This window comes from Vicugna pacos, chromosome 11, assembly GCF_048564905.1.
Source record: "Vicugna pacos chromosome 11, VicPac4, whole genome shotgun sequence".
Lineage (NCBI taxonomy): Eukaryota > Metazoa > Chordata > Mammalia > Artiodactyla > Camelidae > Vicugna > Vicugna pacos.
This window is the reverse complement of record NC_132997.1, coordinates 59460303-59483324: the sequence shown is the minus strand read 5'-3', so window position 1 is coordinate 59483324 and position 23022 is coordinate 59460303. Positions and strand designations below refer to the sequence as shown.

General features: G+C 41.1%; 1 protein-coding gene across 12 annotated transcripts in view; it reads right to left on the bottom strand.

Annotated features, from left to right (window-relative positions):
• Window positions 1–23022, bottom strand: part of ANK3 (ankyrin 3) — a 591977-nt gene that overhangs the window by 76157 nt on the left and 492798 nt on the right. For all 12 annotated transcript variants that reach the window (XM_072971465.1, XM_072971466.1, XM_072971472.1 and 9 more), the window contains 3 exons: window positions 20189–20312; window positions 14874–14976; window positions 1030–1136 (listed from right to left, as the gene is read on the bottom strand). In XM_072971465.1, the coding sequence (XP_072827566.1) occupies window positions 1030–1136; window positions 14874–14976; window positions 20189–20312 (334 nt within the window). The remainder of the gene's footprint in view (window positions 1–1029; window positions 1137–14873; window positions 14977–20188; window positions 20313–23022) is intronic.

The following is a 23022-nucleotide window of genomic DNA, read 5'->3' as shown; positions in this document are numbered from 1 at the left end:
ACTCTAGGACGTCGCTTCTGTAAAATGGGGCTATTGAATAATGACACTATCTCACAGTGTCATTTTAAGGTTCAAATGAATGTTAAGTAAGATAATACATGTAAAAGATTTAGCACAATGCCAGATACATGAAAAGCACCAGGTATGTTAGCTATTACAATTTATTGTAATTAAAAGCAGGAAAAAATGCTTCATAAAATACATAAGGCACTTCACAAATGTTAATTATTCTTAATTTATTTCATTCAAAACTAATCTGCACATGTCCCGGATCACAATGAACTTATGGCCTAAATGTCAATTTCAAAGTGAAAATACTTTGGCATTTGTATCGTGTTAATGAATTATTTCTATTCCATTTGTACGGGTATCAATTATCCCAAGTTTTAATAACCTATAGGTGAAGAATCCAGTATCCAACAATACCGTAATCATCAATTCAGCAGTTGAAGCAGGTCACCGCTTGGCTGCCTGCCTCCCATCCTGCTGACCAGCAGGGCAGAAACGAGGGGCCTGTCTGATGTGGCTTTTGCCATGGCACTTCTGCTGGACACACATCAGTACATTCACTTTTTCTTTTCTTTTCTAAATTCACTTCTTTTAAAAAATTGTAATTTAATACAGCTCAATTATAATTTTATTTCAGGAAAACCAGATACTCAGGGGAAAAAAACTACATTTGAATCACGTAAAATTGAGAGAAATGACTATATTTAAATTTGTTTATTGAAAAGGGAAATTAAGGACCTAAAAGTAGTGCCAGAATAGCCAGGAAATTTTTATGCAGTGATACTTTAATTTCCTTTCCAGCACTTCATTTTTATCAGTAAAAATAAATACTCAGATTTATTTAGAAAAAAAATTTACCAATGATTTACACATTTATATCACATATACTCACTAAAGAAGTCCTTTAGAAGATCAATATTTCATACATGTGAAGCTTGTCAAGATGAATTTATTAACTGCAAATAGTAAGTGCAAGGTTAATTCAGCAGGATAAAGGAAAGTGACTTTTTGGTTACTTACCCAGAATGAACAGGACTTGAGACGAGATTGACATTGTCCAAGGTGTCTGCAGCCCAGCTGTAATGTCTAAGAGAATCTGAATCGAGTTCTCTTGTGAATGTTAGATGCTGAAAAATAAAATGATATATTGTGTCAACAACCCACACAAGACACTGGTTTCTCTGTGCCTACAAAATATGCCAGTATGTCTCCGTTAAGTCCAGACAGTCTAACACTCAAAATAAACAACTTTTCTTTTTTCACAGCTGTCCCTCAGTCCCCTTGAGGGATCAGTCCCAGGACATACCCCACTCAACCCCTGCCCCCGCGGGTACCAAAATCTAAAGATGCTCAACTCCTGTATATGAAACAACCAGTACCTGTGCCCTCTGCATCCACGGGGCTGACTATATACTCCTCTAAAGGTCTACATTGAAGATTCAAGAATTAGACAATAAAGTTTATTCATATGCTGTATTATTTCACTCTTCAGAAATCATCTTGAGTAAAAGACAAGGCAAAAGGAATATCACAGCAATAATTCTAATCCCCTTCAACAACCTCTATATTCATCCTACAACAATTGCAAAATTCTTTTCCAAATCTCAAAATGAAAATTAAAAAAAAAAAATCAACCTGATGACTTGTGTTTCCCAGTGGGGCATAGTAGCCAGCAGCAGCCTAATGCTGCACCACGCACACCAGATAAGGATGGAAGTCTTCTCTGAAGGCAGCAGAGAACAACGGGGGCACAGAGAGCTGGGTGCTATCCTAGGACAGGGGAAGACCTTGAAGAGTTGGGCTGACTTCCTGTTGCCATTTTAAACTTGGGGGCATTTGTCAATTACCAGTGCAGACAGAATTTGGGCTTTGCACTCACAGGGGCTACCTGCTGGCGAACAGAAAAATCAAGGGAATTTAGTGGAGACCGGGCAAGCTACAGATTTCTGTTAAGAACACTTGCTAAATTCTGGGGCTGTGCAGAAAACAGCAAGCGAAAAAACTAACCAGAAAAATCTCTGAAAGGCGTAATGGAGCTTTCGAACAGTTTCATGAAAAAAAAAAAGGTTTAGAGTTTGAGACTTGGAATGGGAGGGGACTCCAAGATCACAGCAGAATTTCAAATAAGAACCTTGAAGGGCCAGGGACAAACCAGAGGTAGCCTCAGGTTTACCAGGGCTGCAAGCCAGCCTTATTTCAGCAAATGATTGATTGGATTAAAATGATCAACCACCACTCTATCTGACTAGCAGAAGGATGGTGAATCCTCTTTGAAGGTATATATCATCATTGGATGTCAGGTCCACAAAATTTTTTTACACATCACCTCTAGCATGCAGTGAAAGTCTGCCAAGTGTGGCTGGAGCACGTGAACACAAACAGAACCCCCTCCCCAAATCCAGATACTATAAAGACAAACCCAGATCATCCTAAATGTGAAGTAAGCGGATGAGGACTTTGATTATAGTTATGATAATAACTATGATTAGCATGTTTAAGAAAAAAGGGGGAGAGACAGAGAAAGGAAATTAAATGGTGGATAATTTAACAGAGCACTGGGATATACGTAAGAAAGAATCAAATGGGCCTTTGTTCAGTTCCAAGGATAATGTGAATTCTTGACTAGACGCAATAGAAAACAGGGTTAGTAAATTGGAAGTGTAAATGGAAAAATACACAAAATGAAGGATAGATTTTAAAAAAGAATGGAGAATACAGAAAATCATATGAGACTTGTGGAACACAATGAAAGGTTTTAATATATGTGTGATTGGACTCTCGGAAGTAGAAGAGGAGAGTGTGGTGGAGGCTCTGTTTGAAGAGAGACTGGCTAAGAATGTTCCAAATCTGACGAAAGATGTTATCTCACAGACCAAAACCAAAATCATTCTCAATTTTTGTCCTGCTAAAGATCTGCTTTCTACTGAAACCTCACGACACTGACAGTCAAGTATTCACACACACACACACACACACGGACAGAGAGAATAAAAGACACCAGCAGAAATACAAGGAATGGTTGAAAGTATCTCTGAAAAGTGATCAGATCCCCATAATCCCCAAATAACTCCCTCCCATCATCACTGCAGAAGACTAGAGGCGGAGAGAGCAGAGGCAGAGGACGGGAAGAGCAGAGGCACAGGAATGAAAATGGAGATGAACTGAAAGTTTATGGACTGAAAGTTCAGATCCAGCCTTCTTCCTTTACTGGACTCTAGGCAGAAAATGGGCCGTCTTCTGTGGGATTTTCCAGTGAAATGTCCCAGGCTTATTACTTTGGTGGACATCACGGCTGGCAAGCCCTCCACCAGGTAGAGAGCATCTAATGAGCTTGGTACTCAGTCATCCAAAGGGACTGCAAGCAGTTGTCTCTGGAGAGGAGTTGGGGGCTGAAAGTGTATATGGGGATTCTTTTTTTAATGAATAATGATTATGTCTTATAAAATGACATGACTTTTTGTTTGTATAACTTTGAAAATAATAAAACTTAAATTTAAAAAATTACTGTGAATTACAAAGATTAAAAACAACAAAGCCCTGAAACCAAATTGATAAATAACTTGTAGAACACTTATGCGCAAGTCACTACTCTACCTAGAATCCTAGGAAAATGCAAAAACGAATGAGGAGTGGCTGTCTCTGCATTCAGCGAGAGAGGACACATTCAGTGGATGGGTGTGTGATCAATGGTGGTGGTAAGGGTTCACAGAGCCTAGGTCCTAACCCCGAAAGAGCAACACATCACTTCACAGAGCTCCCCAAGTCTTTAGGGGTTAACCAAAGATTAGGTGTTGGTTTTAATCTGGCCTCATTTACCAGTTTTACTAACTTTCAGAGACCCCAACCAACCAACCTTCAGAGTGGGGCCAAATATTTAACATAAAGTAGGCACTGCTGCTCATGTGATCTTTTTAGCTAACTGCCATTCCTACATTCAGGCCCTAAGGTTGTTTTTCAACAAAGGACCCATTTTTTTTTTCAAGTTCTAATAAATAAGTAATATCACTCCTCTTTGGTAATTACAGTAAATTATTTACCTTTGGTACTCTTAGAAACACGCACTGGAGACATTAATCATTGAAACAATGAATTATGTCACACAAAAAGGTATCAGCGCCATCATGAAATATTTATCGAGACTGGAAGGTGCCAGCACACGGGACCCACATCTCTCTGAGTCCATCTTTACTCCTTTACTCTCACAACTGCTTACTACTCCTAGGAACTTCGTCATAACACAAATGAACACATGTATAATGAACAGCCTGGTTCCAAACAAAGAGCCATATGTCCCAATATTTGTCTCCATTTTAAATTTAAAAATTTTAAAAATCTTTTAAAAATTGAAATATAGCCAATTTACAATGTTGTGTCAGTTTCTGGTGTACAGCACAGTGATTCAGTTATACACACCCAGTTTATTTTTCCACAGAGTTTTGCTTAGGTATATGGGTGGTCCTAGCTATTTTAATAACCTAAATACAGATGTACAAAATGTTCTTCCTACAGTGCATCCATCTAAATACAAAATAAGGTAATTCATCTGAACTTAGGGTGTTTTTTTTTTAAGAAATGAATTGGTAGCTTCATTTCCAAGCTACCTGTCTCCAAATACTTATTTCTACACACTAGTGTTTAACTTAAAACTAACGTGTGAAATTGGAACCATTTACTTAAGCTACAATATGAATTTCAAAAGCGTCTGATGTGCTATTGTTCGTGGTGCCATGAAGAGCTCTTCTTCCATTTGGTTACTGAACAAATAGACACCTCAGATGACAAACAGGACACTCCACGTGATGATGGTTAAAAAAGGTGAGCTGGAGATGGCTGTCAAATTTCCCACAACAAGTAGCAGTGTTCCTGGCGTTTCATGGAAAAGCTAGGCTTTAGAGTTGAGTCACAGACTTCGATTGGAAAACTGCCTTTGCCACTTGTTAATAGAGAGCACTTCTTTCCCACTCCTAAGTTTCCCATTTTGGAAAGGCAACTCAGCTGTGTAACTGTGGGCCTCTCCCCAAGTAATGTGAAAGTGGTGTGAAAAATCTAAACTGCTAAGCAAATGAAGACACAGGAAATAATAACCTTGATACTCCCAGATTTTTTATCACTGAAATTATTTCCTAAATTTGTATCACGTTGCAGCCCCTTATGTCGCTTCCTAGGATCGCCTCTCCCTGTCTCTCTGTCTCTCTGTATTCACTTTGGCCCTGGGAATGTGGGGTGATTCGTTTATCTGAGCGGTAGACGTGGGAAAGTAGCTGGAAGGGCTCTGCTCAGATTCAGCTTTTACTGTCACGGGCCTGAGCGTGGTCACAGAGGGCGGACATCCCTCTCTGCGCCCCTGAGCACGCCTCTGCGAGGGAGGGGTCTGTTGCTCTGGGCCGGTCCTGCTGGCCACTGGGGAGGGGGTCTGCTTACTTCAGGGGTTCAGTTACCAGGCCCAGGCTCAGACACTAGGCCAGCCCTCAGCCTGGTCTCCATCAGGAATAAAGGAGATACTTTGCCTTTGACTTTTCTTCTGTATTTTTTTCAATTGAAGTATAGCTGATTTACAATGCTGTGTTAATCTCTGGTGTACAGCATAGTGATTCAGTTATTATACATATGTGTGTGTACGTGTGTGTGTGTGTGTATATATATATATGTATATATATATATATGCCTTTTCACTATAGGTTATTACAAGCTATTGAATCTAGTTCCTTGTGCTATCCAGCAGGACCTTGTTGTTCATTCTGTATCCTTTGACCTTTCTTTGTTTACTGAAAGTCCCCTTGGATATGCCTCAACATTATTTGTTGGTTTTTAGATCCTCAGAATGTTTCTTAACTTTTCTCAGTTTCAGTTTCCTCATTTTCAAATTGAGGATTCATTGACACGGAGATTAAATGAAAATGTGCATTAAAAAATCTGGCACCAAGGACAGCATTGGCATGGTATAGTCCTTTCTACTTTTTAAAGGACTTTTATTTCATCTGTTAAAATCTAATCATTTGTGGAGAAGACAGCAGAACCAAAAATATTCCAGTGCCACCACTGGTCCCTTACACACAGGGTGCCTGTATTAAATCAACAGAGTCCATCCAGTTAGGAGAATGTATCTTATAAATGCCTAGGTCTTCTTTATTGATTCAAAAGCATTTAAATTCCTATGTTAACAGCAATACTGCCACTTACTCTGTATCAGCTCAAAGTCAAGGGCTGTCCTGAGGCCTTTACCTTCATTTGTTCTTTGAATCCTCAGGACCTGGTAGCCTTGGAGGTAAAATTATACTATTTTACAGATGAAGAAACTCAAGCTCAGATATAGACTTCAAAAATTTGACAACACAAAGTCAATACCCAGCAGTGGGTGGCTTTTTTAATAGAACAGTGTGTTAAGGAGAAGCTCACATTAACTTAATAAGACCTTTTACTCCCACGTCAACAATGACTGTGAACAGGCACATCATTTTTTATCTTGGAAGTAGTATCATGGATACCACGAAAATCAAAATATGCATTATTCAATAGAGTCCAAAGCCTGACTAACGATGATATCACTGTCTCCAAGAGCTTCCCACTTTCCCTAAACAGTTTCTTCCCAGCCCTATTCATCAGAGGAAAGAGGAGACCAAGCACACCCTGGATTCACAAGCAGACACCCAGATGCCCAGGTCTGGAAATAAATGTCCAGGCACAAAGAAAAGGGGCAGAGGCAAGAAAGTATTTGCAAGGAAAAGAAAGAGAAATCCAGTTAACCCCAATGTAAGATAAGTCTCCCAGCTGCAGACTGTCAGCCCCCAGCTGGATGACACCACCTAAGGTCCTTGTCCGTCCGCTCTGCTATCTCTGGCAGCGGGCACAAGGTGGTCCGGCAGATTAACTGGGGGCCTCGATACGCTACTGTTAACAGTGCCCGGTAGAGCTCACAGTAACAGGTCACATGGAAAACCCAGGGCATCTAATCTGAAAAACTGTAAACATGACCTAGTTGGGAAATGGCTGGATGTTGGAACCAGCCTGGGAACCCAGGAGAGTAAAGGCTTGTCAAAGATAACTTCAGCCTGTGGCCACCATCGGACAGGGCCAGGGCAGGGGGACCCATGGGCGTGTCAGATTCTTTAGACAGAGAATTGAAGGTTGGGTTAGATGTGGGCTGCATCACTTCACAGCCCAGTGAACGGCAAGCCAAAAAATGTCACTGAACCTCCACTTCTGCACTAGAGTTTGGACAGATAACATTAACTGCGCCAACTCACCATGAGAATGAAAGGAATGAAATGACCAAAGTAATGTGAAAGTGGTGTGAAAATCTAAACTGCTAAGCAAATGAAAACACAGAAAATAATAATCTTGATACTCCCAGATTTTTTAACATTGAAATTATTTCCTAAATTTGTATCATGTTGCAGCCCCTTATGTAGCTTTTTAGGACTGCACATGTTTTATCAGACTGTAGGAGCAGCCTGCTAGATTAACAAGTAATAGTAACATCTTGGCCCTCCGAACACTGCCCTAAAAATGGGTTCTTCCAGGTCCGCCACGCTTTGCTGATTCGAGTGGCACTGCCGCCTAGTGGTCGGCAGCAGAATGGGTTTAAGCAGGCAGAAGACCTCAATTTTATTCTTAGCTCTACCACCTAATGCGACACTAGGGAAACTGAAATACTCTTCTCAGCCCCAGTCTCCCTGTCTGTAAAGTGGTAATGACCATACCTCATCCATAAGGTGGCCGAGAGCACGGAATGAGTGATCCATCTAATAGAATGTGCGGGAGGTGCTGGGCTGAGTGGTATGATTAATTTGATCTATAGCAGATACTTCGTGAAATGGCCAACTGCTCCTGGAATAGGCAGCAGTTCTGTTTGGACATCCACCACCATGATTTGGAAATATTCTTTTAAGAAATGGATTCCATCTTAAAAGAAAAAAAAAGTCTAATTCCCAATAACAGAGAATAGAATGGCCGTTACCATGGGCAGTTACCATGGGGGGGGGGTGGAGGAAAAGGGGAGATACTGATTAAAGGGTACAAACTTTAAGTTATAAGATGAATAAATTCTGGAAACCTAATGCACAGCATGGTGACGGTAATGAACAATAACATATTATATCCTTGAAAATTGCTGAGAATAGATCTCAAGTGTTCTTACTATGCACCAAAAAAGGGCGATTATTGGAGGTGATGGATATGTTAATTAGCTTGGCTGTGGAAATCACTTCACAATGCATACGTATATCAAAACATCACGTACACCTTAAAAATGAATTCCATGGGGAAACTTTGACTCAGCAGCAAAATAAAAACTAAAAGCTTGCCAAAGCAGGTCTATTTTCCCTCAAGTACTTCTTTTTTTGAAATCAACTCTACTACACCTAAGATTTATTTGAGACTTGAACACAAACCCTAACAAAGCTGGGTTCTTGGGATTTCCAAATTGGATTGATCTCAAGATAATTTAGCTACCAAATTCAACAAGAGAAGGGGAACCAAGGTCAGCCTAGAAGCTGACAGTGTTAACTCATCAACATCCAGCTCAAGATGTCTAAACAAACTGGACCACATTAAGTCAGTCACAACACCAGCCTCTCTGCCTTAAAAAAAAAATCTGTTATCTTGCTGATCAATCTGTGAGAGGTGTTGAATGGATCACCTGAGTAATGCTGGCAAAGCACTTTGGAGAGGAAAAGCAGCATATTAAATGTCACTAGTCCACGGTGCTCATCTCCCAAGAGACTATCTCTAGCACATCTTTAATCCCAGACCGGTTACCTTCCACCACCATGCACATTTCGGAGAGCCCCTTAGACATCAGTTTAAACAAAAGAAATAGGAAGGTCAATCTGCTGATGAGGGAGAGGGAAGGGGGTTTGCAGGGAAAGGAGGAAAGATCATCAGCACACCCAGCCTTTTGGGTGAGGCATTCTCCTTTTCTGTTAGTGAGATCACTGAAAAGTGCTTAGGTCTTGAAAAAATACACAGGAAATTTCCCCTGAAGAACTCTCCAATGTCCACATTACTTGCTAATATATCAAGCAGCACAATTCAATATATAACTAAATACTCATGACATCATCCTTAGCCTCAAAAAAGACCAAGTCTAACCCAAAGGCTCTGGAATCCTAGGCTGGGAGACAAATGAGAAGGATTACGGGGTGGAAGTGACAGCAGCCTCCAGGGACATGGAGGCTATAATGAGGCCTCCAATAGTGACCACAGAATCCTCTCCACAGTGACTATCCAAACAGCCAGTGCAACTGTTCACACACTTTAAGTTAAACCTTCTCAACTGACCACCATCTGAGGCCCTGCTAATAGTCCCCTGAGAAATAAACCACATGGGCAAATCTGTACTGAAAAAGGGAAGTCTGCAAGAAGATAGCAATCTGATCAGAGACGGACAGGGCCCTACAGCTGCCCCGTTTCTTTCCTTTTGCAGGTGATCGGCGTCTGTATCCAGAGATTTGAAACAAAATGGAAGGAGCTCATGCCTTAGTGATCAACTGCAAAGAAGTCCTTTTATAAGTTTTTGCTTGGGAACACCCAAGTTTATAGTTATTCTCCTAAAGCACAGCTCATTTTCTTTTTATTTTGTTAAAATGAGATTTATTTCTTGAGAGAAAGCATAAAATAAGAGAATCTCAAAGCTGAACTACATTTTCAGATGCTAGAAGACTTCCTTTGTTCCAACCTTGACATGTGCTTGTTCATGCCGGATTCGACCACCACCAATAGCAAGCATATTAGTGAGGACAGAAACCCAAATTAAATGGGCTTAAGACACCCCAAGGGTGGGGGAAGATGGAGGTTAATGTATGGGTTTATATAGTGGGAAAGTCTGGATGGTATAACTTCAGGCATGGTTGAATCCAGCTCTGGCTCAAAAGATGGTAGGAATGGTTTGTCTTCATGTTCCACCCTCAGCAGCTTTGGGTTGACATCACTTTTACAGCTTAGTAACCCTGAAGGCTAGACAGAGTCTCACTAGACTGGCTCAGATTTTATATTTCACCCTAATCTAATCACTATGATCCAGGAAAATGAATCCTCTGAATGGCCAGATTTGAAGCCCACCTTTGGAGGAGAGGCAGGGATTTTAGCTCCTTCTAAACTACACTGAGAAAACGGTGGGTCTAGGGGGTTGACTATCAGATCCTGTCACTGTCACCTAAAGAAGTGGGACGGGCGTCTGCAGGCAAAAACCCATTCCCTAAGTAATTTCTGTTCTTCTCTCATCTTTGAATAACCACCAGGAATCATACTGATTTAAATGTTTCTGCCCACAGTATACATCCCAACTACTTCTAGGGTCATTCAAAAGAAGTGTAATTAACTGGGTAACCTGAAAAATATTTTTAGGCCACTATTTTTCCCCTATTCTTTTAAACTGAAGTATAGTCGATGTACAATGTTGTGTTAATTTCTGTTGAACAGCATAGTGATTCAGTTATACACAGACACACATATATATATATTCTTTTTCATTATAGGCCATTACAAGGTATTAAATACAGTTCCCTGTGCTGTACAGTAGGACTGTGTTGTTTCTCTCTGTTACATATAGTAGCTGGTATCTGCAAATCCTGAATTCCCAATTTATCCCTCCCTAGACCACTGTTAGACCTTCTACCTCCTATCTATGTAAAGGTCAAATATTTCTATTCCTTTAATGATGCCTTACATGCCATAATTTTTAGTATAATAATTTTCTCCATGACTTTCATAATTTGTCACTGAATATAAACTGGAGCTGTTGTCAACTCCTTTTAAAGCACATTAAGTAAGAACTTATTATTAGAATTAGAAATAAGCATAATGAAGAACATGTGTCTAAATATAATCGTCCATGCTAAAAAAAAAAGAGGGGGGGAATAAAGATGATTGTACCGCACCCATGTTAAGAATACTAAGTCTGAGATCCCGGAGGACACGTGTAAAGTCCTGGGCTCTCTGGCTCCCTTCAGGGCAGAGGTAAAGTGGACAACCTACAGCCAGCCAGCGACTCTGCCCCTGACCAGTTGTGTCCCCTGACGTGAATTCCTTAAGCTGTCTGTGCCTCCGTTTCTTCATTTTTTTAATGGAGCAAATAAATGATCCCATAGGGTTTTTGTGACATGTAAATGAGTTCATTCTAAATTGTTCTAAGCTAATTCTGCAACACTTAGAACAGTGCCTGGCACACAGTAGGAGCTGTTTTCAACACCATCACCACAAGTATCACCACCACATCTCCTGACGCTACGGAGTCTACTGAACAGTATTTCATTTATGCAGTGAGGACTGGCTGAGCTGGATCTTACACGGCAATTACGTAAGCCAGACCAGACAGTTTCCTTCAATAATTATGTCAGAAGAAATGAAAGAACCTGTTTATTATTTTCATGCTAGACAATTGGGCTTCAGTTGGGAGTAATCCCTTTTCTTTACTATCACCTATTCGGAAAGGAATGTTTCCAGGCACAGATGTTGCTCTAGGACATCCTGACACAGACAAATTTCAGCTTATAGAACAAATACATTAGACGTTGACTGACCAATATACAGAAAGAGCCCAGCCAGAGCTGCTTTAAATCAGTGGTTCCTAACCAGAGGTGCATCCCAGAATCACCTAGAGAACTTTCAAAGAGAGACACTGGGGTCTCCCCAGCCAGGGAGACTCCAATTCTATGGGCACCTTGCTCTCCAAAGAGCCACTTAATGATTCGAATGTGCACTCCTAGTTCAGAATTCTAACTAGGAATCAGCGGCTCTCAACTCTGAGTGCATTTAAAAACCCCAAGCCCAGGCCCTCTGGATCAGGAACTGAGTGATCGTCTCTTTTAAAGAGATAAGGATGGGCTTCCTTCCCCCATCCTCCCGCCCAGCTCTGGCCTCCACCCCGGCCTTCAAGCCAACACGGGTTCTGAGGAGCCTGGGGGCGGCAGGCCTTGCTGACACTCCTGGGTCTTAACTGTACTTTAACTGTGGTTAATGTGCAAACTGGTTAATCAGCGCAGGATAAGAGACAACTGTGCTTGGTATAGGTGAGGTCTACTTTTGCCAAAAAAAAGAAAAAAAAAAGGACATTCACGGTAAGTTAATTTTTATTCATATTTCACCTTTACTTGTCAAAGCAACTTTAACTGGGCAATGACAGGGCACTTTTAAATGTGACAGAAAGTCATATATTATTGCTTTAGGAAGGCTCAATATTTTAAATTTCTTGCACTCTTTCAGGCAGAATCAATATTGCTGAGAAATTCCATTTTGGAATTTATAAATGCAGATTTTGAGGCATGATAGACAAACTAACAATTTTTTGTCATTTATTTCTAACATAAAGTGTTTCAATGCATTTCTGAAGAAAATGCATCTCATTAGTCATGCCCAGCATAAGCAGACTCTTCCCTCCTAAAGCCCTTCTTTAGAGGAATTAGCCTTTCTCTCTCTTCTACAATAAACGAGACACGAGGGACTAAATCAGTTAATATACCTCTTTCAGTTTTTTCCCTTTCCTCCAAGTTTTTATTTTATACAAATAAAAAAGTTGAAAGAACTGTATAAGGAATACCCATATACACTCCACCTAGATTCAGTAACGAACATTTCGCCATATTTGATTTTTCTGTCTCGCTCCATGCCTATACAGTTCTGGCCGAACCATTTGGAAATAAATAGTTGACAAAGACTACTTCACTCCTGAAAACTTCTGCATGCACACCCTTGGAAGAGAGAGACTCCCCTGTCTAGCTTCACTACTGTTGTCCCTGCTAGGAAAATGAACACTGGTTTCTTAACAAGATAGCCAATACATTTTCAAATGCCCCCAACTGTCCCTAAAATGTCTTCATGATTTTCATATCTTTTTTCCAAATCTGTGGTGAATTTATCACAGAGTCATGTGATATGCTCATTAAACATGCTAGTTCCACAAGAATGCCTGTCAGACCACGAGTTCTCTGTGGCCATTAAAGAAAGCAGCCTCTTGCTTCTGTAGTTATCAATTTAAGATCTGTTTGTAAAGATTTCAAGGCATCCTAAGCTCTCTTTTCTCCTCACTGGCACGCAGGAGGCTTTGTGACGTCCCACAGAAGTGTTTCTGAAATTGAAGCAGCAACCAACTACACAAAAGGACATCAGTTTTACCCCAGAAGTTCTCTCTAGCCTTCATCTCTGATCACAAATCCTCCATTCTGAGTAAAGGCTGCCTCACCATGCTACCCGAGTACGCAGGTCTTGGCAGAAGCTGACAGCGATGCGTGAGAACCCCGAGCAGCCTGTTCACAGCCTTTAGCACCACATTCACATTGTTCTTGAAGGCTGATGTGCAGAAACTGAGAAGCTGTGTAACTAAGATGGTAAGAGTGGTGGTGGTGGCTGTGGTGAGGGTGACATCGTGGTGATAATGGTGGCAGTGGCCCCAGTTTCAGGCTCTTGCCCCCTAAACAATATATATATTCAGAAATATAAACCCTTCATAGGTTCAACCAAGGACCTGTTCTTCCATTACAGAGCTAGACACATGTGTTACATGGCAGCAAAGTGTTACTGATAACCAAGGCATCTCCTTTCACCTGCAATTTTCTAAGTTTTATGGGGTTTCCTTAGAGCACAGAGAGTTTCAGGTATTTCTACACTTGTGACATCAATATATCCACTAACATTTCACTTCATTTGGGTCCACAAAGAGATCAGGATTACTCAGCTAGGATAGTGACCACAGCCAACCAAGCAGAGGATTCTTCAGAAAATCTCAGCCGATACCCGGGCAACACTTACACCTAAGAGCTTAGCTTCAGGTTCTGAGACAAGTGCTTTCTCTGTGGCCAACACCCACTTAAGCCATGGGATGCACCTATAATCATTCCACAAAGGGTGTTTTGTTCGACCAAACACTGAAGAGCCACTGTGAACACTTCTGTAAGGCCTGCTTGCTAAGAATGTTCTAGAGAGTATAAAGCGTTAAAGCATGTACCGCAGGTCCTTGTGAAGTACAACGTACATCTGTAGTGTCTCGAAGTCGGCGTCTCCAGACTGGTGGGAGTTCCCAAGGTCTGACTACCTCTAACTTGGTGATAATTAGTGTCTATCACTTATTCATCTGCTCCAATTCATCTTCATTACACAGTGAATCAGTAAGTCCAGCATGATTTCACCAACTATTTACATGGTTTAAATATTATAGGCCACCTTCAAAATTAATTTTATGGTCCAAACAGTTTCCTCCATCATCAGCTCCTAACTGTCCACATTTAAAACCAGGTATTGTGTGTATCTAGAATAATGAACCGCCCTGAGCCCCTGTGCGGCAGGACTCTGTCACTGGGGACTTCCTCTAATAAACCAGCATCTATTCAACCACAATCATCGGCAAGAAGAAATTGCACAAACACCGAAAGAACTGAGCAGAGAATCCAGTAGAAAGCAAAATACTACCACATCTTGAGAAAGTCCATCTCAGGCAGCTTTGAAGCTAAGGGACCAAAAAACATGACCAATCTAGTCTTTAACTCACTAAAAACGATTTCAGCAAATTCCAATATGCATACATAGTTTAGCAAAATCAAACATTCACATGACTAATGTCAGCAGCTTTAGCTCCCAATTATTCTGAACTCTCTTTCTGAAAAATGGAAAGATTTATCCCACAAATGAGGAAGGTATCCACACCTTTCCCTGGACTTTCTAAGTTTCTCTCTGTGGGATTTTAGAGGCTCACTTGCAGAAAAGAAGGATATTTTTATTTATGGTATCTTTTCTTTAACTGGCAATACAGGTAGACTTACAAATGCAAGATCACACGTGCAGAAAGAAGAGTTTTTGTCATGCGACAACAAGCGTGACTCAACCACGAATGGAAGTTGAACAGTCGAAGGCTGTTCTACGAAGCACACACGTACCTGCTCCTTGGATGGGACCAGGAGTTCTTCGATCATCATGCTGTCGCGGGCGTAGGAGCTTCTGTTCAAGGTGTAGGACCTATCCGAACTGAACGAGCGGAGGCTGTTGTAGTTATAGTTAACCATTCAAGAGTGGCAGATGATGATGAGATGGATAAAAGAACATTAATGCATGCAATTTCGAGAACAGGCAAGATGGCTAAAAATATCAACGAAAGTCGCTCTTGAGAAGACATCATCAAAAATTAAATTCCTTGCATTTGAGGAAATTTCTTAAGCTTAGACCATCTCACAGTCAAGCTTTGTTTAAAATTAGGCCAATTGATGGTAAATCTGTGAGAAGATGAAACGCATGAAAACTCTGGATGCTGCACTATGACATCGAACCAACATGACAATTGAGAAGAACCAGATGACTCCAGATAAATTTGATAATTTGAGAGATTTTTCTTTAAGACCTAATTTTAGAGTCTCCTCTCTTTCTGGTCCATATTTGTCTAGTTCAAACTATTGAGTGGGATTATGTCTGCTGTAAATGTGTCTGTTAATAAGTCTTTGCTTACTAGATATGGGCTTAACCTATTGAGAGCTCTGGTTTATAGTTGCGACTCATGAAAGACATGAAGAAGGACATAGCGTTATGAATACACCTGACAAGATCTCCTTTGCCATCTTTCTGTCCTTGAAAAACTCAAATTCCATGTATAGTTATTTTGTCTTCCCTTACTATCCTCTATTTCTTGGCTCCTTCTACTGTTCTCCTTTCTAGCCCCTCTCAAATCCTCTACACAGCCTTTGAACTTCCCAGAGTGTAGGCCCCCTGAAGTCCTGAAGTGCCACTCACCACCTTCACCTCTAAACACCAGTAAAATTTGGGGGATGGGTGAAATGGGTGAAGGGGGTCAAAAGGCACAAAGTTGCACTTATAAAATAAATATGTCTTGGGGATGTACTGTACAGCATGGTGCCTATAGTTTTATATTATTTTGCATATTTGAAAGTGGCTAAGAGAACAGATCTTAGAAGTCCTCATCAATAAGAAAAGAAAATGTGTAACTATGTGTGGTGATGCATGTTAACTAGTCTTACTGTGGTGATCACATTGCAATATACACATATATCGAATCATTATGGTATATATCTGAAACTAATATAATGTTATATGTCAATTACATCTCAATTAAAAAAGAGAGAGACCAGCAGGGTATGGGACCCTGGTGACCCTGCACATGTCCACAAAGGACACACAGGCAGACTCAGATTCACCCGAGCCTTGGCAGAAGCCCTTGGGAACCTTCAGGAACACAGGGGATGGAGGCGTGGAGGCGTGTGGAGCTGCTTCAAGGCCGTCTCCCACTCACTGCCCTACCTCATCTGTCATGGTGGGCTGTCGGGAAGTAGCTTTTCATTGCCTCCCATTTTGAGAGGGGTCTGAGGATCCCCGCTGCACTCTCCTTGGAAGGGAGTGCAGAGTACAAGACCTCTTAGCTGTGGTCTGGCACTGGCTCCTCAGCAGTGGGCAGCCCATGACTTCTATGGGATACAAACAGCTCTGCCTGTTTCGGTGGCATCCTTTCTGGTGTGGAGGACAAAGACTGCGGGAAGCTGGCGCTGCCTATGAAGTAATGAGCCGTCTGAATCTAAACGTGGCTGTGTGAATCTTTACCAGCAGAAGCAGTCAGACTTTGGCCCTTGGCCTTGCTTTCTGTGTACTTGACACGGATAAGAGCAAAGAAGAGGTAAATAAGGAATGATTCTGTGCTTGCACAAAACGATTCATTTCCCCACTGCTTATACTAAAGGCATGTATGGATATATTTGGGATATGCTAAAGAGTGTTCCAAAGTGGGCATTTTTATGCCAAGATACAGAGGCCCCTGAATGGCAGGCATCATTCTAAGCGTAGGTACACCCAGCTGGGATTGGAGCCTTAGTTCTCTCCAGGATCTCGGGGGGATCTCTGACCCCCAAATAACCATCATTCTACCGAGTCATTATTGAGGGTATTCAGCAAATATTTACTCAGTGACTATTACGAGCAGGACACAGTATTAGAAACTGGATATAGAAGCAAAAAAAACCCGAAAAACAACCCAAAGTCAGTCATATCCCTCCATGGAGCTTACCTAGTAAGTGTGTGACTCTGGGCTGTGGCCCAGTCGGGCCTCCAGTACCCAGTCATGTGACCCACAGCTCTTTCCTTTTTTTTCCCCCCTATTTCCGCTGCAAACTTTTGTTGCTGTTACTCCTGTTTCTAGCCCCTGATCTTCCCTCAGATACAAGATAAGCCTCTCAAAAGCAGGAATTCTCTGTCTCCTCTCCAACTCAGCGCCATCCAACAGAGCTTTTGTATCCAATCGAATGAGGGGCATGTACTACATCTGCACCCTCCAGTACCCTGGGCACCTGAAGTGTCGCTAGTGTGACTGAAGTATTGAATTCAGTTTTATTTAACTCATCTTAATTTAAGTAATCTTACGTGGATGGAGCTACACCATTAGATAGTGCAACTTCTACGTACTTACAGCAAGGCTCCATTTTGCTCCAGTGATGTGATTTGAGAGGCATGGGAAACGCTCCACACTCTGCATCGGATATTCATTTATTTAAATTACGGTTCCCACGGCACGTGTTCATATTGGTGGTATGTGCGTGAGAACGGTTGTATTGTATATGGGAGTAAACACAAGTTTTTTTAAAAAATATTACATATTCATTTTAACATTAGTTTTTAAAGATATTTAAGATTTGTTGGTATTTATTTTTTAAACATTCTTTTAACTCATGTATGAGTGCCAACTAAAGAACAGAGCCTAGAATTGGGAGCTACCAATGGAAAAGTCTAAAGATGTCTACATTTTACATAATGTCATTTTATTTTGTTATTTTTTAAATTTTTGTAAGTGAAGAAATTTGTATTCAAGAAAATCTACTAAATCTTGGTAAGATAAATGAGAGTCATACAACGTGATCAGTATCATTAACATTGCTCTATGTAACATATGAACGTTGTTAAAACCCTAAGAGTTCTCATCACAAGAAAAAATACATAATGTCATTTTAACATAATTCCTACTCCCAATCAATTTACATGAGGCAGGTGGAGCCTGTTGAATGCATTAAGGTTCACTCTGAATTCTTAATACACCAAAGTACCTTCAGCTACTAAAATAAGAGATTATCTGGCTAGGGGTCTAGATAGCCTGGAATTGTTTTTAACTAGGGTCAATGATATTATTTGTAGCCATCAGCATCTCCTAAGTGTTAAACAGAGAAAGAGTTAGAAAAAAACACATGCCTCAGAATTCTAAAGTTATACTAATGTACCTAGCACAACTCATATAAAACAGCACCCAGCAAACAAACAGATCTTCAAATCAAGACTTTTCCTTTAAACCCACTGAAATCTCTCCAGTTACTCCATGCACTATACCACTCTGTTACGGGAAATCAATACCTTCAGTATGCAGTCAATTTTGCCAAAGGAACATTACTTATCATACATTTAGTTACTTGCTAATTTTCTCAAGTCACAAAGCTGATTTTTCTAAAGCTCAGCAGGGAAACAAAAAAGGCAAAGCACATCACAGCACATCACAGCACAATGTTGAAGAAAATAAAGATGAAGAAATGAGTCGGGGAGGGAAGAGAAACACTGTCAAAGTGCTGTATCTTCTTACCTGATCTTGGGGCTATTTTTAGGTATTTTTAGAAAAAAACAGGAGAAGGAGAAAGCAAAAAAATCAGACAGGGAAAAAAGAAAAAATGTTATGGTTGAATGAGTCACACATTAAATGCATTCGTTTTTAAATGTTACACTCAGAATCTTATACTTGGTAATACTCTAACAATACTTTAAAAAACATATCGGCTTTATAGATTTTTTTTTTATATTTGCCTCTGAGCATAACATCAGTTGCCAATGTAAGAAAATGAGTTACATATAATAGCAACAAATAATAATGATGCAATCCAAACCAGAAGTGTAAAAGCCTCAGGACTGTCTTGAGAAAAAATTAGACAATATTCGGATTTCATCTCTCCCTGGAGGTCAGCTGCTACGATTTCCTATATACAAATGACTGAGTCATAAAATGGATACATTATTCGAGGAAGACAATCAGCTAGTCATTGGACTACAAAAGCTAGTAAATTTCTAAACAGGATTTTCCCTTGGGATCCTCTAAGATTCTGCATATTTTCAGTTCTAACTTGTCGCTATCTGTGATTACCTTAAACATGACATATATTTTAAAAAGTTATTTTTCCTGATTTATTAGTGATACTTGCTACAGTAAGATTTCAAGGCCTTTTATAAATATATTTATAAAGCAAAAATTCTCCTAAGTTACATGAGGTTCCAAATTCTATTTAAAAAAAAAAAAAGACAAACTCAAATTAAAATCAATTCAGCATCTACACTGGCCACATCAACACAGAAAAAACTCCCAGGTTTACTTTGTGGGAAGTGCCGTTTACTATCAGACAGTGAAACTTTTTACAACAGGTCCTTAAACTATAGGAAAATGTCCCCAGGGCTCTGGCTTAGAAGGTTTAATTATTAGCTTTAAAATAACCTGACTGTCAGCAAACATGCTGTTAATCCAACCAGGGAAAAGAGATCTCCAAATTCTGGACAAGATCCTTTTCTTTCAACCAATGTCAGGCTGAAACCAAGGTTTTCCACATACAAGTTTGATGCTTCAGTTTTAAGTGTTAAATGTGCCACTGTTCCTGCCTGTGACTTTTGGTTAAGTCACAGTTTCACTCTTGACTTGTCCCTTGTAAACAAACTAATGGCATAGTTTTCGAAGAGCTACTCCAACAGTTGGTAGACAATTCCAGTAAACAGTATGTAATTTTTCCCCAAGAATGCTCTCGTTTAAGTCTTCATCATAAACTGTTCTCTCAGCAACGAAGAGAGAAGAGTGGGCAAACACCAAAGTTTCTTACTTATTGGAAAATAGGATTTTTCTTTCACTATAGAACAAAATTTAATTTTGAAACATGTGGCTGAGATTGGTTCTCCCAGTTTGCTCAGTGAGCTCTTATGCTATTATGCTTGAAGCACGACTTAAAGGTGGGGGAAAAAAAGAACAAACAATTAACATGTTCAATCACATAAAACTAAGGACTGAAAACCACAAAAGAAAACAGCAGCATGTGTATACTGGAGTGGAGAACATTTCATCAAATTCACAGCCTCATCCAAAGAGCACATTTTGGGGGTAATGGGAAAAATGAAAATGATTTCGGTTTATGACAAATCATGGTTGTTTAAAATTAACTATGGAAAAAGAGCAACGATAAAATACCTGGCAGAACGGGCCCCCAGACTGAAGCCCACGTAGCCCTCCGCGGGCAGAGAATCATCACCCAGTTCCTTAAGGTCCTGTGGCCCAAGATACTTGTCAGTGTCCCCTGTCATCGCATCTTCACCTGCGGATATACAAAGCAAGCTGACGTCAGAAGCTTCCCTTTTGAAGACGTGTTCATGGTGAAGAAAACTGCTCCTCTGGTCATTAGCAAGTCACCCATTTTCACATATTCACTTCCCCCAGCCCCTGGATAATATTTGTAACTGCCATTTAGAAGGAAAAAGTATAGATAGAGGTTAGTTCATAATTTCAAGAGCTAATTTAAGTAGCAGAAAGAGCCCTTGGCATTAAGCATCAATTTAAAAAAATTTCCCCCAACACCTTCACCCCTACCTCAAACCCCAGCCTACCAAAAAGGTAGATCTGTTATGTCCGCTCAAGTCCTCCTGACCTGACCATGATGAGGGCAGCTTGTTTGAATGGACCTGGGTTGCAAAATAAGAGGCACCTCTTCCTTACCATTCTGGAAATTATATGAGGGAAGGGAGCAGACTTTCTTTAAAATGGTCTTCTCACACCCAGGATTTCAACTGGCTTTTTATGTAAGAAAGTAAGTAGCAAGTTATTTAATCTGAACTGTAACTGCTCATCCGGGAAACCTTGAAACACATTAATTTCACACAGTTTCGAAATCTGTCACATTAACAACTCAGTCCAGTTGCCCCTACAGCTTGAACCCTGCTGGGAAAGCAGCTCTGCCTTCCCTGGAGATCAAGCTGGGGTGTCAGCAGTTTGAAAGAAGGACTATACAAATTGTTCGTTAACTGTCTATACAAAGAGTTAATTGCGTAAAATACTTTTACTAGCTACACATGCATAACATGACCTCACACGGAAAAACCACATTCCAGGAGTGACAGGGCAGGCTTTCCAAATGCCTTTTGCCCTCTGGGACATTTCCCATCCTTTTCAAAACATAGCACTGGCTGTGGAAAAGTTCCTTTCGCAAACAGGCAAATCCTATCTCCTTTTCATGACTTATGTCCTCTTTCCGGACACCAGCTTGGCTGGCCGAGCAAGATACAAAGGCATGTATGCTATGTTTTCTCCAAGGTAAGTGATTTCACCCACTCCAGCTACATTTTCCAATCCTCCATTCAGTACCATTTATAATTTCCACTCATTTCAAACTCAGCAAACCACAAGAGCTCAGCTTTCAAACTACCAATCAAGTCTAAAAATACACTATCAACTACCGTTTTTGCAAATGTAAAAACTAAACAGATCAACTTTCTACTGCCACCCGGTACCAAGGGATTATTTTAAGTAACTCTTTACAGCTGGGCTATGTGCACATTCACTACCTATGAAACAAAAACAGCACACACCAAGTAGGACTTAAAGAAAGAGCTTACTCTGTGGTAAAGCCATTTCCACCAGGCTGGGCTGATCAAGTGTTTCACTGATGTTTCCAGGAATTCCTTAAGCAGTGATTTAGAATCTAGCTTCAAATCAGCCCAAACAAACCAATCCCTGGGTTGGATCCACCGTCTTCACCACCACCTCTGAGTTCCTCTCAGCATCTCCGTCTCCTTGTAGGCAACTGAGGAATTACACAGCTTTTCCTACTCATCAGTGTTCAGTGATTTTCAATAGTTCAGATGAAGAAAAAAAAAAAAAAGAACAAAATCTGGCTACATTTAATTGAGATTAAGATCCTTTTTGATCACTCCGCAGACATCCTTTTAAAGCTCCTTCTGATTGGATTAAAAGCTCCTCTGGCAAGCCTCTAGCAGGACCGAATGGTGACATAAATGCAAGCCCTGGAGTTATTTGTATGTAAATATGAGGACTGCTCCAGTGTAGACTTTCGGTAATTTGATACCAATGCCCGGTGTCTACCCGGGTAACCGAGACAGCCTTAAGACTAGGGAGGGCCGGCGAGCTACTGCGTGTAATTAGGGGGCGACTCTTCTCCGACACACGAAAGAAGAAACGGCCAACCCAGGTGGAGGGAAAACAGAGGGAGAAAACAAAGAATTGGCCTGGGCAGGGAGTGGCAGGCAGCTCCAGGCAAACTTTAACTTTGTTCTCAGCTGGGAACACCAGGAGCCTGGGTTATTTATGGTCCCTGTCAGGTGGAAGGAGGGGGGAAAAAAGAGAGGGAGGGCCTGCCCTTGAGTTGAGGTTGTGAAACTGCGGGCAGAGGGAGGCAGCAGTGATTCCCACAGCAATCCAAGAAGTGCTTGAGAACGCACTCATCACTGGGGCTTTTTATGCAGAGTTTGAGGAAAGGAGTACGGGGGAGAGACACTCTGGGGAAAGGGAGTGGGTGTTCTGCTTTTTTTTTTTTTTGGTACATATTCTTATCAAAGGAACTAACTGGCCCTCCCTCCTGGGGAGGTCTGCGCAGACGGGGCGAAGCGGAGGGGGCTGGGGTTGGCCGGGGAGGTCTCCGCTGCGAGGGGCGGAGGCAGCGCGGGGCTTCCGCTCCGTCCCTGCGCCCTTACACCCCTCCCTCTCCCGGGGCTCCTGGCCTCCCTTCTCGGTTGCTCCACCCTGTTTCTGTTGGCAGCGGAGGAAGAACCTAGCGGGACTCCAGCATCCTCCATCTGGGTACACTGGAGAGGCAATTTTAGTGGCTTTTTCTCAGGAGAGCTGGAGAATTGGGCTAGAAAGTGCAAAGGGGTTTGAGATTACCTTGAGAAAGTAAGTGCTTTGCCGTTCTTTTTCATGATGTGGCCTCTATCTCTTGGATTGTTACCTACATATACAGAAATGTGGATCTGTAGAACTGATGAGGTGGGGAAAGGATTTGCGGTTCCCAGATA